Raw genomic sequence first — 19,327 nt, forward strand, 5'->3', positions numbered from 1 at the left:
ACACCAGGAAATGTCATTTGATTCCAAGCAATTGGTTTATTGATCACTGCAGAACGTTTCACCAGTGCTTCCCACTGCCTCCCCTCTCCCTTCCCCTTTTCCCAACCATGATTCCCCTCTCCCTGCCCCCTTCCCACTCTCAGACCACAACAGAGACCCACATCAGAATCAGGTTTACCATTTGGTTTTTTTTGCACCCTAGCTACGTATATGTGCCTAAGACTTTTACACTGTACTGTATGAGATCTGACGGGGACTTGACAGGGTAAGTGTTGGGGATGTGTTAACTACTGAGACAGTCTGGAACAAGAGGACAAAGCTGCAAAATAAAGGTCAGTCATTTAGTACTGCAGTACAGGCCCTCCCAATGGGGTTCCAGCCTTGAAAACTGTTCACAACTCCAACAGTTCACAAGTGGGAAAGGAGATTGTCAAACGAGTTCAAACACAGGAAGAAGCTACCTGCAATCCCACACAAGTTGGCATGTCTCCCCCTCCCCCATGTTCAAGTTCAAGTGTGTTGTCATTCAAACGTACACGTGTATACAGCGAAATGAAATAACACTCCTCTGGGAGCAAGGTGTAAAACACAGTGCGTATATCACATACAGCACATAAAATAGTACTAACAAGTAAAAAAGCTTTCTGTGGATGGCATAAGTTGCATATACAACATATAGTTAAATATACAACTATATGACTGTTTCTTGTACTGGGTGCTAGCAGGGTGTTCAGAAGTCTCAGAGCCTGGGGGAAGAAGCTGTTACCAAGCCAAATAGTCTTTGCTCCTATACTGCGATACCTTCTGCCTAACAAGAAGTCAAACAGACTGGGTGACAGACCGGAGTTGTCCTGAGGACTCTGGTGTATGTTCTGGATGAGAGGGAGAGAGACCCCCAGTGATGTCTCCCAAGTTTCACTCACATGTACATACGTGAGTCCAGGTGCTCATGACTTGAGTATGGCCGGTACATAGAGAGTTCTTCACACAGAGGGTGGTGAAGCTGTGGAATTCTCTGCCTCGGAGGGTGCTGGAGGCTGAATCCTTGGGAGCATTGCAAGTCGAGGTGGATAAATCGTTGGTAGATGAACAGAGGATACAACAGAAAGGCTGAGTCCTGCATAGATCGCACTGAAAGGTGAGGCAGGTTCAGGGATCTGATATCCCACTCCTGCTCCTACTTCCTTGTGGAATATTACTTCCCTGGTTCTGATGAGGGGTCTCAGATATGAACTATCAACTCTATTTTTCTCTCTCCACAGATGCTGTCTGACTTGTTGAGTCTTTCCTGCATCTTCTGTTGTTATTTCAGATTTCCATCATCTGCGTGTTTTCCTTTTTTCTTTTCTCTTTGCTTTGTAATTGCACCCCCCCCCCACCCTCCACACAACGTGTTTACATGCTTATGGGCTTGCTTTTGAGATTTTGAGGGATATATATATATAATACATACACAGAGAGTGTGTAGCGAAGCAGGTTGAGAGGTGACTTGATAGAGGTGTACAAGACGATAAGAGGTTTGAGTCAAATGGACAGCCAGAGACTTTGCCCCAGGGTGGAAATGGCTAATAGGAGAGGCAATAATTTTAAGGTGATTGGAGGAAAGGATAGGAGGGGGATAACGTCAGTGGTAAATTTATTACAAAGGGAGTGTTACGTCTGTGTAACGCACTGTCAGTGGAGATAGAGGCAAGTACATCAGGGACATTTAGGAAACTCTTAGCTGAGCACAGGGATGATAGAAAAATGGAGGTCCGCGTAGGAGCGAAGTGTGAGATTGATCTTTGAGTAGGTGAAAAGGTTGCAGGCCGATGGTCCCGTGCTGTTCTGTAATGCTCTGTGTTACCGTGTATGTAGATACAATACTGTATGTAGATCTGATAAACATTGTCGAACTTAAGCCACGCATCATAACACTAATATAAGAACACTACACTAAATGTAACTGATATCGATTATATGAGAGGCATATGATATATGATCGAACTATTAAAAGTGCTGAATATAATGGTATTGATTCTGTCAAAGATTTGCATTGACGGGACGCTTAAAGGCGCCATGTGTTCTAAGTAGTAAGGATATATAACGTGTAAGAAATATACTGGCTATGTTAGAACTACAGATCCCTTCTCCCCGCGTACTGCAATGAACCAGGTTACGTTGCGGGGGTGTTACTGTGTGCGGGGAGCCGAGGCTCCCCACTCTCTCGCACTCTACGCGAGTCGATAGAAGGGGTAGCAGGTATCGCCGACTGGGAAACTGGTAGGAACTGTTTCCACACTCACCCAGACGATCAGTGTCCTCTGGCGCTCCACTTTGCCCTCTCCACCGAGCTTCGCAATGGCAGTTTCCTCTAGGACTCGGATTGTTCCCCGTCCGTTCCCCTTTCAAGGCACTTACTGAGCATTTGCTATCATCGTTTTACAAAAAGGGATATTTAAAACAAGATATCCTTGGGTTTCCTAACTCCGATCCTGCCGGGCTGTACACCTTTTCATTTCATCTGTGGTAATCTGCATTTCTGCACTGAAGAACCCCCGCCTCTCCATTCCCCTGCAGCCCTGTCCGCTCGCCCCTCTCAGCCGGCCGGGGAGCGTCTGTCCCACCGGTCCGAGGTTTGCAAGGTGACTGACGGCTCCGAGGAGCCGCTGCACTGACGGAACAGTCAGCCCGGTCGCCCGGGACGCTGTGTAAAATCATCGCCACCTTCAGCTGGTAGCCGGGAGCCGGGCCGCCCCGCAGCCTGGATGGCGTAAGTGCGCGCTGCACGCACTGCGTTGCCCACCGCCGCCCACCCCCTCCACCCAGGGATCTGAATAATTCAATTAACTTGGCTTTTCCTCCTCACCACCCCGACACCCCTTCTCTTCCAATCACCCCGGAGGCTGTGTAAAGTAAAACGCTTTTCCGTTCAATAAAGTGGGCGACTTCTTGCTCAGGATTCGGAATTAATGATGAAAAAGCAAGATAGAATTGTTCATATTGTTTACCGCACGCGAATGTCGCCAGTAAAACAGAGTTTATTAACCGTCCTTAATTGGTCTTAAAACTTACTAAGTACAGCTTTTAAGTGCTTTTCAGGCTGAGAATGGACTAGAATCCCCCACACCCCAAAAAAAGTAGCAGAAATAAAGGCACTAAGCCCTTCATACCCGTCCTGCCATCCGGTATAGAAACATAGAAAACCTACAGCACAATACAGGCCCTTCGGCCCACAATGCTGTGCCGAACATGTGCTTACTTTAGAAATTACCTGGGGTTACCCATGGCCCTCTACTTTTCTAAACTCCATGTACCTATCCAGGAGTCTCTTGAAAGACCCTATTGTATCCACCTCCACCACCATCTCCGGCTGCCCATTCCATGCACTCACCACTGTCTGCATACGCTGACATCTCCTCTGTACCTACTTCCAAGCACATTAAAACTGTGCCCTCTTCTCCACTCTTCGGGACCTCCTACTGCTTTTAGCTATTGGCCCCTCGTTTAAGCTTCACCCCCTTTCACCTTTTCTTACTCTCTGTAGGAGAGTCTACATTTATTAGTCCTAATCTTTATCTTTGTAAGAATATATTTACTATGAACCCTTTTGAATCTCGAGATGTTCATGGATCAGGGCACCTTGAAGAGATACGGCTCCAAATACGGCAGATACAGCAAGGTTCCGGAGGACTGGAAGGTCGCAGATGTAGTTCCGCTGTTTAAGAAAGGAGGGAGGCAGCAAAAAGAAAATTACAGACCTATTAGTCTGACATCGCTAGTTGGAAAGTTATTGGAGTCAATCCTCAAGGACGAGGTTATGAAATACCTCGAGGTGCATGACAGGATAGGCCCAAGCCAGCATGGCTTCATGAAGGGAAGATCCTGTCTCACCAACCTATTGGAATTTTGTGAGGTAATCTCAAATAACATTGACAAGGGAGAGGCTGTGGATGTTGTGTATTTGGATTTTCAAAAGGCCTTCGATAAGGTGCCGCATATGAGGCTGCTTAATAAGATGAGAGCCCATGGAATTACAGGAAAGATATTGGAATGGGTGGAGCACTGGCTGATAGGCAGAAAGCAAAGGGTGGGAATAAAGGGATCCTATTCTGATTGGTTGCCGGTTACTACTGGTATTCCACAGGGGTCGGTGTTGGGGCTGCTTCTTTTTACAATGTATATCGATGATTTAGATTATGGATTAAATGCTTTTATGGCTAAGTTTGCGGATGACACCAAGACAGGTGGAGGAGCAGGAAGTGTTGAAGAAACGGAAAGGTTGCAGAGAGATTTGGTCAGTTTAGGGCAGTGGGCAAAGAAATGGCAGATGAGATACAATGTTGAGAAATGTACGGTTGTACATTTTGGAAGAAAAAGAAATCGGGCAGATTATTATTTAGATGGGGAGAAAATTCAAAAATCGGAAGTGCAAAGGGACTTAGGGGTCCTCATGCAGGATACCCTAAAGGTTAACCACCAGGTTGGATTGGCAGTAAGGAAAGCGAATGCTATGTTGGCATTCATTTCAAGAGGAATAGTGTATAAGAGTAAGGAGGTGTTGATGAGGCTCTATGGGGCACTGGTGAGACCTCATTTGGAATACTGTGTGCAGTTTTGTGCCCCCTATCTTAGAAGGGATGTACTGATGTTGAAGAGAGTTCAGAGAAGATTTACAAGGATGATTCCTGGAATGCAGGGGCTAACATATGAGGAGCATTTGTCAGCTCTTGGACTGTATCCATCAGAGTATAGAAGAATGAGAGGGGATCTCAGAAACATTTCAAATGTTGAAAGGGTTGGACAGAGTCAATATGGAAAGACTGTTTCCCTTGGTGGGTGAGTCCAGGACAAGAGGCCACAGTCTTAAACTTAGAGGGTACTGTCATGGTCCGGATCGGGGTCCCTTTAAATTTACCTTGTTTATGTTACGATCTGGACCGTTGATTCCCTGTTTTCCTGTGTCCCTCAACTTTGGTGATTAGAGGCAATTAACACTCGGCTGAACCGGTAGTTTATAGTCTCTGGCTTTCAGCCGTTTGGTGCGGGAGGGTCTGCAAAGTCACTGCGTGCCAATGTCATCTGGCCGGAGCAAGCCTTGTCTCCGCCCAAAGCAAGTGTCGGTAATTCGCTTTTCCTCACCGGAGCAACCCTGTCCAGCTACCTCACCGAAGCGAGACTGCAAAGTTTCCTCATCAAAGTGGGTCCGTCAGTTAACCTGCCGGAGGGAATCAAGAACCGCTATCTACTGTTCCCGGACCGGGTCGAGAGCTCGACACTACCCGGAGGTTCCAAGCACTACGTCCTGGCTCCGGCGGCATTCAAGTACCATGTCCACGTCCTGTCCCTCGTGGCGTTTAAGTAGCACATCCACGTCCTGGCTCCGGCGGCGTTCAAGTACCATGTCCACGTCCTGGCTCCGGCGGCATTCAAGTACCACGTCCACGTCCTGGCCCTGGCAGCGTTCAAGTACCATGTCAAGTCCTGGCCCTGGCGGCGTTCAAGTACCATGTCAAGTCCTGGCCCTGGTGGCTTCCCAGTTCTGAGTCTAGTCCTGGCCCTGGCGGTCTGTGATTCCTGTCCTACCCCCTTGTCTGAATCCCTTCTCTGCCCCTCTCGCCTCTAGCCCTCATCTGCAGCCCCTGCCTGCACTTCGGTCTAGTTCCATCACCGGAGCTAGATAAGTACTGTCTGGTGTTCATTCGTGCTGGTCTTGTCTTGTCTTGTCCTCGCCTCCGTGGGGTAAGTCAGGCCATCTTGCCGTTACCCCGCGGGGAGTCGTGTCTTGTCGTGTCTTGTCCTCGCCTCCGTGGGGTAAGTCAGGCCGTCTTGCCATTGCCCCACGGAGGGTCATGAGTCCTGGCCCTATGTCCTGTACCCAAGGAGGGGTCCCGGCTCTCTGTTCTGTGTGCGAGTCCTGGCCCAATGTCCTGTACCCAAGGAGGGGTCCCGGCTCTCTGTTCTGTGTGTGAGTCCCGGCCCTATGTCCTGAACCCAAGCAGGGGTCCCGACTCTGTGTTCTGTGTATGTGTCCATGGTTCCATGTACCTGCCCCCCGAGACGGAGGCTCTGTGTTCCCATGTTCCTCCTCTCCCTAGCCCATGTCATGTCCTTGCTTGGTTCTGGGGTCCAAGCCAGAGGAAAGACCCAGGTACTGGGTCCTTGCCCAGTCTCTGGCTCGGAGTCCATACCCTAGCCTCTTCATGTCTTCTCTAGTTCTGGGAGCCGATTCCGAGTCCAAGCCCAGACCCTTGGTCCAGCCTAGTCGTAGTCCTGAGTCCTTGTCCAGTTTGCTGCTCCTGCTCCTGCCTTGCTCTCCTGGTATTGAACAACAAACTAAATCTAAGTAACCTCACAAGGTGTGTCTTGCATTTGGGTCCACCCTTGCTCCCAATGCCCCGCCATTGTGACAGGTACCCATTTAAAACAGAGGTGAGGAGAAATTTTTTTAGCCAGAGGGTCGTGGATCTATGGAATTCGTTGCCACATACAGCTGTGGAGGCCCGATCATTGAGGGTGTTTGTGGAGGAGATTGATAGGTATCTAATTAGTCAGGGTATCAAGGGATATGGGGAAAAAGCCGGAAATTAGAACTAGATGGGAGAATAGCTTAGCTCATGGAGGAGTGGCAGAGCAGACTTGATGGGCCGAATGGCCTACTTCTACTCCTTTGTCTTGTGATCTTGTGAAAACAGGCTTTCAGCTCACAGAGTTCATAAAAACTTTCAACCATCCATTCAACAATATATGATATACTAAATCATTGTTATATAATGTGAACAGAAGCAGTCTCAACACTGAACCCTGTGGCATACCATTAGTCGCCAGCAGCCCCTCCTATTTCAACTCTTCGCCTCCTGCAAATCGTCTATCCACGCTGGCATCCTTCCTGTAATTCCACGGGCTCTTCTCTTGCTAAGCAGCCTCAATTGCGGCACCTCGTCAAAGGACTTATGAAATTCAAAAACACAACACCCACCAATTCTCAACCCTGCACGTTATTTCCTCAAAAAATTCCAACAGATTTGTCAAGCAAGATTATGCCTCCACAATCTCTTCAGCTACCACTTTCAGAATTCTGGGGTGTAGTCTATCTGGTCCAGGTGACTTGTCCACCATCAGATCTTTCAGCTTCCCAAACACCTTTTCCTTAGTAGTAGCAACGACATTAACTTCTGCCCCCTGATTCTATGTCCTATGTCCTATGAAAGTTAATTGCCGAATTTGCAAAGGAACTCACTTTGGTTTACTTTATCATTGAGTATAGCCATTCTAAAAGATCTTTTCTGAGCTTTAAAACTACAGGTACACCATGGAATTTAAGTCACTGAACTAGTGCATTGGTCAAATTATCCAGAGATGTGAGTTCAAATACCACCATGGGTGGACAACTTAACTACAGATAATCAAACACATTTCAGAATCAGAATCAGAATCCTTTATTATCGCCAAGTATGTGGACACATACAGGGAATTTGATGCCGCTTTCCCTGAGCTCTCGCTGTACAGAATCAAAAAGCAAACAAAACCATAGTGCAAATAATCGTGAACTATATACAATGAGGTATACCTCTGTATGTACAGGTGGACTTGGTTTATAATAGACTAAAATTCAAGTGTTCATAAGATTGATGGCATATGGAAAGAATATCAGCATTTAGAATTAAAAGCTGGTATTAGTAAAGCTAATACGCATACAGTACTGTACACATATATACAGCCAGGGTTTTGTATGGTACAGTATTTATCAACGCAGAGAGGAGAGCCATTTTGTAAATCAGAAAGGAGCAAAGGATGTTGGGAATGGCAAGGGAGGAGCACATGGGAGGGCTGTGTGGCAGGTGGCAGAAAAGGAGTGCCAGGGGTGGGTAAAGACACACCCTGTCCTGCATCACCTAGCAAGGCCATTTGATTCCAAACAACTGGTTTATAGATTATTACAGAATGCCTCTCTGGTGTTTCCTGCTCTCTCCCATCTCCCTTCTCCTCTTCTCAACCATGTTTCCCCTCTCCCTGCCCACTGCCAACTCAGTCCACAATAGTCACCCATATCAGAATCAGGTTTATCATCACTCATACATGTCATAAAATGTTGTTTTTTGTGGCAGCAGTACAATGCAATACATAAAATTACTACAGTACTGTACAAAAGTCTTAGGCACCCTCGCTATATATATATGTGCCTAAGACTTTTGCACAGCACCATACGTGATGGGCAAGATATGAGATTAGGTTGGGAAACTATTTTTCATCCAGCACAGACACGTTGGACTGAAGTCCATTAGGTTTATATATTTTCTCAGACTCAGCCACTTTGCTGGGTCTATAGTTGAGGATGGCAGATTCCCTTGCCATCAGTGAAGTGTTGCAACTGAGAGTCAGTCATTTCATAATTAGCTTTACTAATTCTTCTTTCTTCTTTTGCCCATTATGCTGCTGGTCCTCCGTCTCTGGCAGCATTCACGGCTTCCTTCAGCGTGTCGGTAGCTTCCCCTCGATTTACTGTCAGATGCTCCATCATCTGAGATGCTCCAGCAGATTGTTTGTTGCTTTAACACTATGGCCCCTGGTTTTTGTGCTCATCCTCAGCTCAGCATTGAACTCAATGTCCGACTGCCTTAGGGATTCCAGCTCTGGATTTTCCCTCGGGGTTTCTTCCCCAAGGAGAATAGATTATGAAGACACGCAGTCCTCTTTTATTGTCATTTAGTAATGCATGCATTAAGAAATGATACGATATTTCCTCTGGTGTGATATCACAAAACACAGGGCAGACCAAGACTGAAAAAACTGACAAAACCACATAATTATAACATATAGTTACAACAGTGCAACAACACCATAACTTGATGACTAAGTCCATGAGCACAGTAAAGTTCAAAGTCTCTCAAATGTCCCACATCTCAAGCAGACGGGAGAAGGAAGGAAAACTCTCCCTGCCATGCCCAACCACAATCCGTCTCTGAGTCACCTGAAAACTTCGAGCCTCCAAATCAGCTCTCCGACACCGAGTACTGAGCGCCATCTCTGTCCGAACGATTCGACCTCAATCTCGGTCGCCAACAGCAGGCAAAGCCAGGGATTTTGAGGCCTACCCTCTGGAAGATTCCCGACCACGCAGTAACAACAGCAGCGAACGAGCGTTTCAGAAATTTGTCCAGATGTTCCTCTGTGCTTTCACGTCCGTCTCCATCAAATCAGAATTGTCCATGGCCCCTATTTAACGGATACGATATCATTTTTCACCGGAGGGCTGCGCACGCGCAGGGCACTGCTGTCTCTCCTCCTGGGGAATCTAGGAGAATGAGGGGGGATCTCATAGAAACATTCTGAATGTTAAAAGGCCTGAACAGATCAGATATGGCAAAGTTATTTCCCATGGTAGGGGAGTCTAGGACAAGAGGGCACAGCTTCAGGATTGCAGGGCGTCCATTTAGAACAGAGATGCGGAGAAATTACTTTAGTCAGAGGGTGGTAAAACTGTGGGGTTTGTTGCCATGAGCAGCTGTGAAGGCCAAGTCATTGGGTGCATTTAAGGCAGAGATAGATAGGTTCTTGATTAACCAGGACATCAAAGGGTATGGGGAGAAGGCAGGGGAGTGGGGATGACTGGAAGAATTGGATCAGCCCATGATTGAATGGCAGAGCAGACTCAATGGGCCGAATCGCCAACTTCTGCTCCTGTATCTTATGGTCTTTCTTCCCCATGAGTGGAGATAGCCGCAAGGCAGTGGAAGTTTGAGATCAGATTTTTCTTTCTCCAGATGAGTGCCAACCACATCTCATGAGCCCCATCTACCTGAAGGCACCAGTAACCCACCTTTGCCCCTTCTCCTGTCAGTAGAAATGATTCTGCCAGGCCTAGTGGCTAAGTCACACGTGAAGGCCAGGAGCTGTTGTCAGAGGCTATTTGAGACACATGCCATTGGGAGCATTTAATAGGTTAGAGGGAGCTTGTCCCCATTACCACTCCCGGCTACAACATCCTTAAGAAACCTCAGCTAAGACTCCTAAATGCCTGTTCAGTTCAGGTGCAATCAGGGATGAGCAATAAGGCTTTGCCAATTTAATCCACATCCCATGAATGAGTAAAGTATTGAAAATTTGCAGATACTGGAAATCTTGAGCAACACACACAAAGTGGTGGAGAAATTCAGCAAGTCAGGCAGCATCTGTGGAGGGGTATAAACAGTTGATATTTCAGCCCAAGGCCCTTCATTTGGACTGTAAAGGGAGGGGGCAGGTGAAGGGGGGGAGGGGGAGGAGTACAGATGGCAGGTGACAGGTGAGACCAGGCGCGGAGGAAGGTTGGCGGGTGGTGAATGGTGGATGAGGTAAGAAGCTGGAAGGTGATAGGTGAAGGAGGTAGAGGGCTGAAGAAGAATGAAACTGATAGGACAGGGCAGTGGAGTAAAAGGTAGGAAGAGGAGAAGCAGTAGGAGGTGATGGGTAGGTCATAAGGACGGAAGAGGAGAGGATGCAAGGGCCACCAGAATGGGGAAACAAAAAAGGGGGTTCAGGCAGGAAGAGGGTGAGTGAAATAAAACTGTGTTTTTCTGTTCATCACACTGTTGACACACATGCATGGGCAGGCTAGATATGAACCAAATCTACTTCACATCACTACTTAACCTTTTTACATTCATAGGAGCAGATGTCATGTTTGTGAACAGTAATGACCTCTGGAAGACAATGGAAGGGTCGGCGATTCCTTCGATGTAGCAATGTAAGTCACTCTCTAACCAGAAGACCAGGCTCTGGGTACGTTGATCTTGGAGAGCATACCTGGATACCAGGGCTTGAAGGGTTAAAATAAGAGGCCAGTCTGCATGAGACGAACATGAATGTAAATGTTTGAGGGAGAGGTGATCTTAAAATAATGGGATTATTCATGGAGTAGAAACCAAGAGGCTCCCTGAGCACACATCCTACCAACAGTCACATGCCCATTGGAACAAAAACATTAATCAGCAGCCTCACTGAGCCGTTTAGTACGCATTTACTTGGATTTTGCTTCATCCCAGGAGCCTTCCACTTAGATCGCAATACTCACAGGAGACAACTTTATTAATAGTTTCTAAAAACTAAGGTTCAAGTTTCATCTGTTAATTTTGTTACAGCTAGCAAGAGCTCAGAGAAGTATTTCTGTACTCCAATTAGTATAGCTCTAATTGACCCACCACTCCTTGTATGTCAGTCCTCTCTCTCAGGAATCAGTCTAGTGTACCTACTTTGTTGCAGACTCTTCAGGGCAAGAACTTCCTTCCTCAGATAAAGAGAACAAAGCTGTACATAAAACGGATTGTGGCATGTACTGCTACAGCCAGTCCCTCTGGCTCCTGTACTCAGAATAACCAACGTACCATTTGCCTTCCTAAAAAGAGATTAGAGAGATTAGCTTCAATTGTCACATGTGCATTGAAATAGAGGTACAGTGAAATGCATTGTATGCATCAATTCAAACCAGCAAGGATTGCACCGGGGGGCGGGGGGAACTGCAAAAGTGACCGTGATTCCGGCAGTAACATAACATGCCTACAGCTTATCAACCCTAACCCATTCAGTACTGGGCACAAGACTTAGGCACATATATATAGCTAGGATGCCTAAGACATTTGCACAGTAGTGTATTCGTCAACGTGGAGCAGAGAGCAAGTTTGTAAATCTGGCTGGAGTAAAGGATGTTGGGAGTGGTGAGGGTGGAGCGTCATAGGAGGGGCATGAGACATCTGGCAGAGAAGGAGTGCAGGGGTGGGTGCAGACACACCCAGCCCTGAGACACCAGGGAAGGTCATTTGATTCCAAACGATGGGTTTATTGATCATTACAGAATGTCTCTCTGGTGCTTCCTGCTCCCTTCCCCTTTTCCCAGCTATGGATCCCCTCTCCCTGCCCCCTTCCCACTCTCAGTGCACAGCAGAGACCCATATCAGAATCAGGTTTATCATCACTCACACATGTCATGAAATTTGTTTTCCTTGCAACAGCACAGTGCAATACACAAAATTACTACAGTACTATGTAAAAGTCTTGGGGTTCCTAACCATATACATATATATACACACACTGTATATTCCTAAGACTTTGACACAGTACTATATACCCTCTGATATTTGCCATTTCAACTCTGGGAAAAAAGACTCTGACTGTCCACCCTATCTGTACCTCTCATAATTTTACAAACTTCTATCAGAATACTCCTCAGCCTCGGGCGCACCTGAGAAAGTAGCCCAAGCTTGTGGATCCCCTTGTCCGATCCACTCCACCCCAGCTTTGACATAACCTGCAGACACACTGTATGTCGAGATTCAGAATCAGAATCAGTATTATCAACTACTTCCCCTGGCACGTACACCACGTACTCCATGAAAAGCTTATCCCTCGGGTTTCCATTAAAACCCGGGCAACACAGTAGCGTCACGCTGTTACGGTGCCAGCAACCCAGGTTTAAGTCCACGGTCTGTAAGGAGTTTGCAATGTTCTCCCCGTGACCTCACGGGTTTCCTCAGGGTGCTCCAGTTTCTTCCAAAGACGTACAGGTGAGTAGGTTTATTGGTCACATGTTGTGATTGGGCAGTGCGGGCTCTTTGGACCTTCAGGGTCTGATGCAAAGCTGTATCGCTAAATAAATAAAGATAATATAATCTCTACCCTCTCACTTTAAACCAACATCCTCTCGTTCCTGATCTAGGTGGAACTAGCTTCTCTGATGTGTTGCACATCATAGCCTTTGAATTGGGCAGTCTATGAGACATTACGCTACAATGGGCCAGAGTCAACTGGGCACCATAGTAGCACGATGCCATTATAGTTTGGGGCTCGGAGTTCAATTCCAACACCATCTGTAAGGAGTTTGTATGTCCTCCCCGTGAATGCGTAGGATTCCTCCGGATGCTCCAGCTTCCTCCCGCATTCCAAAAACATACTGGCTAGCAGGCTAAATGGTCATTGTAAAATGTCCTGTGATTAGGCTAGTGTCAAATCGGGGGTTACTGGGCAGTGATGCTAGTTGGGCCGGAAGAACTTACAAATATCTAACTTGTTTAAGTGGCGATACATTCTGATGACAATTTTACAATAGCTGCTGGCCAGGAATGTCGCAATTCCTTCAACTTTGCCTGTGTACCAGTCTTGAAAGATGAATCTGCTATTGGGTGTTGACTAATCCCGTAATCTGACATGCCAAACTGGTAAAAATTAATAGAGCACTTTTCATTCCAGCCAATCAATCCTTTGCAATGTGGACATTGTAGTGAGTAAGGCAACCACTATCCAATCACACTCAGCCAACACCCAAAGAGCACAGCAGATAGATAGTCAATTATTTGGGTGTTGCCTGAGGAGATTCAGTGTTGGCCAAGACACTGACGAGAACTCTCTGCTCTTTCTTGATTAAAATCATGTGATCTTCCACTACCCAGCTGAAAGAGATCAGTCTTCTTCTTAGATTGTCCTTTGGCATCAAAGATAACTTGTTTCCACTCCAGTCTCCTGAAGTCCCTTGATGGCCAATGCGGTGCATGAAGACTCTTCCAGAGATGGGCCAGCAAGTCCTTCACAGGGCAGCAGAATAGGTGGATTGTGAGGTCATGTGTTCCAATTACCAAGTGCTCCAAACAAAGTGACCCAATGTTCTCGGAGGGATCCTGGATGTTCTTTCTCTTCTTTCAGCAATCATGAACCTCTGACTCCCCGTTAAGAGGAAGCAGGTTCATGGGTTTGGTAAGTGACAACAAAAGACACTGGTTATGAATAAGCACATTAACCATTTATTTACAGACAAACAGTAAAACATTCAACCAAATGTCTTATCCACTCTAAGTTGCAAAAACTACGACACTAAACACTCAGTAATACTTCAAACTCAACAGGTGCCTCATTAAGTCACAACTACAAAACTAAACATTCAGCAGATACTTAGCTAAGAGTATGTGTGGGCCTTCCCATATCTGCAGCACACTTTTCCACTGGTTCTTCAGCACTGGTCACGACCTCAGTGTGAAGAGGAGCCCCTGGAGACAAATGAAGGCTTGCGAGTCTCTCGCATGTACTATTCTTATATCCCTGAGGTGCCCAGAACTGGACACTGGTGCCATTGTAAGCAAGGCAACCAATGAGAAAGAGTTGGTGCATCCCTAGAAGGGCTCAATCAACAATTGGCATAGTTGTTGACCACAAGTAAACTACTCCACGTTACACTCCCACATTGAATATTTCCGAAGAATTTTTGAAAACATCTGGGAAGCACTTTCTCAACCTCCAAGTAAACATTTGTTGCGATGTTGTTTGAAGTAGACTGCCCATTTTGGAGGTCTGGTATCTGACAGACAAACCATGTGATTTGTCCACCGGAGTAAACTGTGTGTAAATAGGACTTCAGAATATTGGCAAGGGAGCAAACACTAATAGTGGTTCAATTAAACTGCCAGTGACTTTGGAGGATTCTGAAGAGAATTTATTGGTGGTTTCTATTTAGTACTTCATGGTATATACTGTAGATGATACATGCCTCAGTAGCGTATCCAGGAGGGCAGGCTTTGCTACTGCCCTGTAGACCATAAGGTTTATGCCAGGCTTGAGGTGAACACGTTTCTCCTGAGGCAGCCAAAGGCTATGAAAGTGTTGGTGAATGTCACCATTGATGTCCATCTTCACTGAGAGGTGCCTCCCAAAATATTGTAGCGTGGGGTGGAAGACCTTTGTTCTGCAGAAGTTATGCGTAAGGCCCATTTCACATACACTTGGGTGAACAAGATGACAGGGACTTGCAGCTCTGCTTCCGACTGCACACATACACAAGCACTGATTGCTTCCTACAGCCCAGTGACTGAGATCAAAGTGCCCTTGCTTCTGGAGTGGATGTTATGTAGATTCATGATTCAAGATCCAGTTTTTTTTTTAAATTCCGTGTGCACTGTAACATACGGTGAAATGTGTCCTTTGCATTAACAGCCAACACACCCAAGGATATGCTGGGGGCAACCCGCCACTGCCATCACACACCCTGGCGCTAATATAGCGTGCTCACCAAGTTCGGCAGAAAAGCCCGGAAGACACAAAGCAACAACAGCAGCACAAGCCCATTCTTCACTATCACCCACCCCTCCCACACACTACACACATACACCGTCCTCTAACCCCAAGACAGTCCATCTTCTTCCCACTCCGACCTCCAGCAAGCTCGGATTCGGTCACAGGCACAGCGACAATGGGCGGACTACCCCAGTGGAATTGCAAAATTTCAAAGAAGACAGTCTTGGAATTAGAGAACTATGTATGTGTGTGTGGCTCTGATTAATGGGCTTCAACTTCCAGAATTTCAATTCAACCCTTGGGCCTCAGTATCAAACGCAAGAGTAATCAGCAGCTCTGAGGCTCCACAGGGGACTGTCTTGTCTCCCTTACTCTTCACCATTACACCACTACTGCACAGAGTCTTGTCATTTTCAGAAGTTTTCTGATGACTCTGCCATAGTTGGATGCATCAGCAGGGGAGATGAGACTGAGTACAGGGCTATGGTGGGAAACTTTGTCACATGGTGTGAGCAGAATTATCTGTGGCTTAATGTGAAAAAGACTAATGAGTTGGTGGTAGACCGACATGGTGGAGGATTACAAATACCTGGGATACGAATTGACAATAAACTGGACTGGTCAAAGAACACTGAGGCTGTCTACAAGAAGAGTCAGAGCCGTCTCTATTTCCTGAGGAGACTGAGGTCCTTTAACATCTGCCAGACGATGCTGAAGATGTTCTACGAGTCTGTGGTGGCCAGTGCTATCATGTTTGCTGTTGTGTGCTGGGGCAGCAGGCTGAGGGTAGCAGACACCAACAGGATCAACAAACTCATTCGTAAGGCCAGTGATGTTGTGGGGATGGAACTGGACTCTCTGACGGTGGTGTCTGAAAAGAGGATGCTGTCCAAGTTGCATGCCATCTTGGACAATGTCTCCCATCCACTACATAATGTACTGGTTGGGCACAGGAGTACATTCAGCCAGAGACTCATTCCACCGAGATACAACACTGAGCGTCATAGGAAGTCATTCCCGCCTGTGGCCATCAAACTTTACAACTCCTCCCTTGGAGGGGTCAGACACCCTGAGCCAATAGGCTGGTCCTGGACTTATTTCATAATTTACTGGCATAATTTATGTATTACTATTTATGGTTTTATTACTATTTAATTATTTATGGTGCAACTGTGACGAAAACCAATTTCCCCCGGGATCAATAAAGTACGACTATGACTATAAGACCACTAATCACAGAACACCAGGCCTCGAACTCTGGTCTTACCAATTCATGAAATCGGGGGTGGTGGGGGGGGAGCTCATTGGATCTCATTCTATTTTGTTTGTAGGTTTCTGTTTCTGTAAGTAAGTTAAATGGTTTCCCCACTTACCCTGTAAATTAGATTTACTCCAGTAGAAAACAATTAAAAAAGCAAATGGTGTCTTGTATTGTAAGCAGATATCAGTGAAGAAACAAAGATATTTTACTGCGTTTATAGAAGCTTATTACATTTACACATGGCTAAGGAAGCTCACCAACTTCTTCAGGAGGCTAAAGAAATTCAGCATGCCTGGGAGGGCCCTTACCAATTTTTATCAATACACGATAGAAGTGATCATATCTGGATGCATAACTGCTTGGTATGGCAACTGCTTTGCACGTGACTGCAGAGAGGTGTGGACACGGGATCCAGCCTCCCCTCAATGAACTCTGTCTGTACTTCCTGCTGCGTCAGTAAAGCAACCAGCATAATCAAAGACCCCACCCAACCTGGACATTCTTTCTTCTCTTCTCAACCATCAGCTGGAAGATACAAAAGCCTGAAAGCAAATACCAGCAGGCTCAGGGGCAGCTTCGATCCCACTGTCATCAGACTCATGAACGGACGTCTTGTCTGTGAAGATGGACTCTTGGCCTCGCAATCTACCTGGTCAAGGTCTCGCACTTCACCATTTATCTGCACTTTTTCAGTAGCTGTTACACTTTATTCTGCATTCTGTTATTGTTCCACCTCAACGCACTGTGTAATGATCTGATCTGTATGAACAGTATGAAAGATAAGTTTTCACTGTATCCTGGTACATGTGCCAGTAATAAACCAGTAGCTTGGTGAGAATCTGCTTGGAGGAATGCAGGCAAATTTGATCTCCCTCCTTGACTGCCATTGAACAGTGAATGTTCCCAGACTTATTGGTATTTGGTATTTGGTATTGGTTTATTATTCTCACATACCAAGATACAATGAAAAGCTTTTGTTTGCCGACCATCCAGGCAGATTTTGCCACACGTTAAGTACATCAAGGTAGTAAAATGAAAGCACACAGTGCAGAATATGGTTTCACAGTGCATTGTAAATAAACGGATAAAGTGCATGGGCCATGATGAGGTAGACTGGGGGATCACGACCAGTCTTTTAGCATATGACAAGTTCATTCAAGAGTTTGATAACAGGGGGTTAGAACCTATCCTTGAGGTTCGTGCTGTCAAATTTTTGTATCTTTTGCCCAACTGGAGAGGGGTGAAGAGAGAATGCCCAGGATGGGAGGGGTCCTTGATTATATTGGCTGCTTTCCTGAGGCAGCGGCAGATGTAGATGGGTTCAATGGGGGGGGGGAAACGCCAACTCAGACCATGAGAGGGCTGCATCGGGCATTTTCATGCCTTACAAGGCACAGATTGGAAGTCTGTGTGGGGCGACACTCCTCGCACAGACACTAGAGCAATGTGTGGTTAAGTGCCTTGCTCCAGGACACAAACACGCTGCCACAGCTGAGGCTCGAACTAGTGACCTTCAAATCACTAGATGAACGCCTTAACCACTTGGCCACATGCCCGACAGAGGGGAGACTGATTATTGTGATGGATTAATGTGTTGTTTGACCAGAGGTTTTATTCTTCAGATCTGAGGATGTGAAATTAGGATGTCATAAAAATTTCTGATTGGGCTCAATAAACTCGACACAGGGAGGATGCTCTACTAGATGGGGTGCATTACGGGCCACGGTCTCAAACTACTGGGTGAGAGACTTAGGACTGAGGTGTGGAGAAATGTCCTTACTGAGAGGACAAAGAACCAGCGGCAGCCACTAAACACATGGCTGTAGAGCCCCATAAATATTTTTCAGGACACGAATAAATTTTAAATGCAACAGGCATCAAAGAGTAAAAGGGAAGCTCTGAAATATGGTGTTGAGGCAGACGATCAGTTATGTCTGTATTGAATGGCAGAGCAGGCTCAAAGAGCAAAATTACCTACTCTTGCTCCTTTTTCAATGTTTCTATGTGTCAGAGTCAGAGAGGCAGGCCCTTCAGCCCATCTCATCCATGCCTGCCTGAGCTAGTCCTATTTCTCTGCGTTTGGCCTGTATTCCGCTAAGCCAGGGGTCGGCAACTTTTTTGCCTCTGTGGGCCGGATCGCGTATTAATGAGCGGACGGTGGGCCAGATAAATGCCATAAAAACTTAAAATATGAGAATTATACATTTAAATCCATCTAGTTATGTTTTGCCTCAGATTAATGAAAAACACATGCTTGAAAATCATTTGTGCTTAACCAGGCATGCCAATTGGTAATCAAAGAACTCAGTTTAGTTTTTCTGTCCCGCCATTGCTGGTGCCCCATCAGTTGTAATGCCAATTAGCTTCGACGCATTAATTTTCATTTCTGACATCATTTTCAGCAAAGCTTCAAAAATGTCTGCTTCAGTAAGTGTCCTTCATAGGAATTAATTGAATAAACTCTTCAAAAATGTTATAAGTTGAGGTCACTCTTCGTACAAACACTGCAAGTTGAGGGCAGTGTCTCTCAAGTCTGTGCTCTCATCAGGCGCAATTGGAAAAAAAAATGCAGGCACCCCTTAAACAACTTTTAACATCTGCTGACATATCTTCAACTCTCCGTGTGATCGTTCTTGCTGACAGGCTGATAAGTGCAAATAAAGGTTTCTTTTCAGGACAAACAATCTCCACCACTGCCAGTAAACATTCTTTGACAAACTCTCCATCTGTAAAAGGCTTCATCTTTTCTGCAATACGTTTTGAGACTTCGTAGCCGGCACGGGTATTTCCTTCATTTCCACTGCTTTTTCGGTACTCCGCGTCTGCCTTCCTGCGTTCTGCATTCATTGCCGTTGGAATTTTTTTCTTCGATTTTATTTCGAGACGCGAGTTATTCAACAAGTATCGTAGCACATGTAAATATCTGGATATTCAGCGTGGATTTCTCGTTAAAACACAGTGTCGCTGTTTCTGTTTACAAATTTGAACGATTCCATCTGAAAACCTGCGTGTGCACGGAGAGTGTCTAATACATATTAATCAGGTAGTCTGCCT

At 46.0% G+C, this 19,327-nt stretch overlaps 2 protein-coding genes across 3 annotated transcripts in view; one reads left to right on the plus strand and one right to left on the minus strand.

Moving 5' to 3' along the window:
• mfap3l (microfibril associated protein 3 like) overlaps positions 1 to 2,699 on the minus strand; it is a 43,348-nt gene extending 40,649 nt beyond the window's left edge. Inside the window, exon 1 of the mRNA XM_063049491.1 lies at positions 2,286 to 2,699. The gene's annotated coding sequence lies outside the window, so the exon portion shown is untranslated. The remainder of the gene's footprint in view (positions 1 to 2,285) is intronic.
• LOC134347206 (histone PARylation factor 1) overlaps positions 2,217 to 19,327 on the plus strand; it is an 87,849-nt gene continuing 70,738 nt past the window's right edge. The window contains exons 1-2 of one of the 2 annotated variants that reach the window (XM_063049495.1): positions 2,217 to 2,262; positions 10,628 to 10,705. Coding sequence is in view for 1 of the 2 variants with exons in the window: in XM_063049493.1 (XP_062905563.1) it covers positions 10,655 to 10,705 (51 nt within the window). In the remaining variant the exon portion in view is untranslated. The remainder of the gene's footprint in view (positions 2,263 to 10,627; positions 10,706 to 19,327) is intronic. The other variant, XM_063049493.1, reaches the window with a different exon arrangement.

Source organism: Mobula hypostoma, chromosome 5 (assembly GCF_963921235.1).
Source record: "Mobula hypostoma chromosome 5, sMobHyp1.1, whole genome shotgun sequence".
Taxonomy (NCBI): Eukaryota; Metazoa; Chordata; class Chondrichthyes; order Myliobatiformes; family Myliobatidae; genus Mobula; species Mobula hypostoma.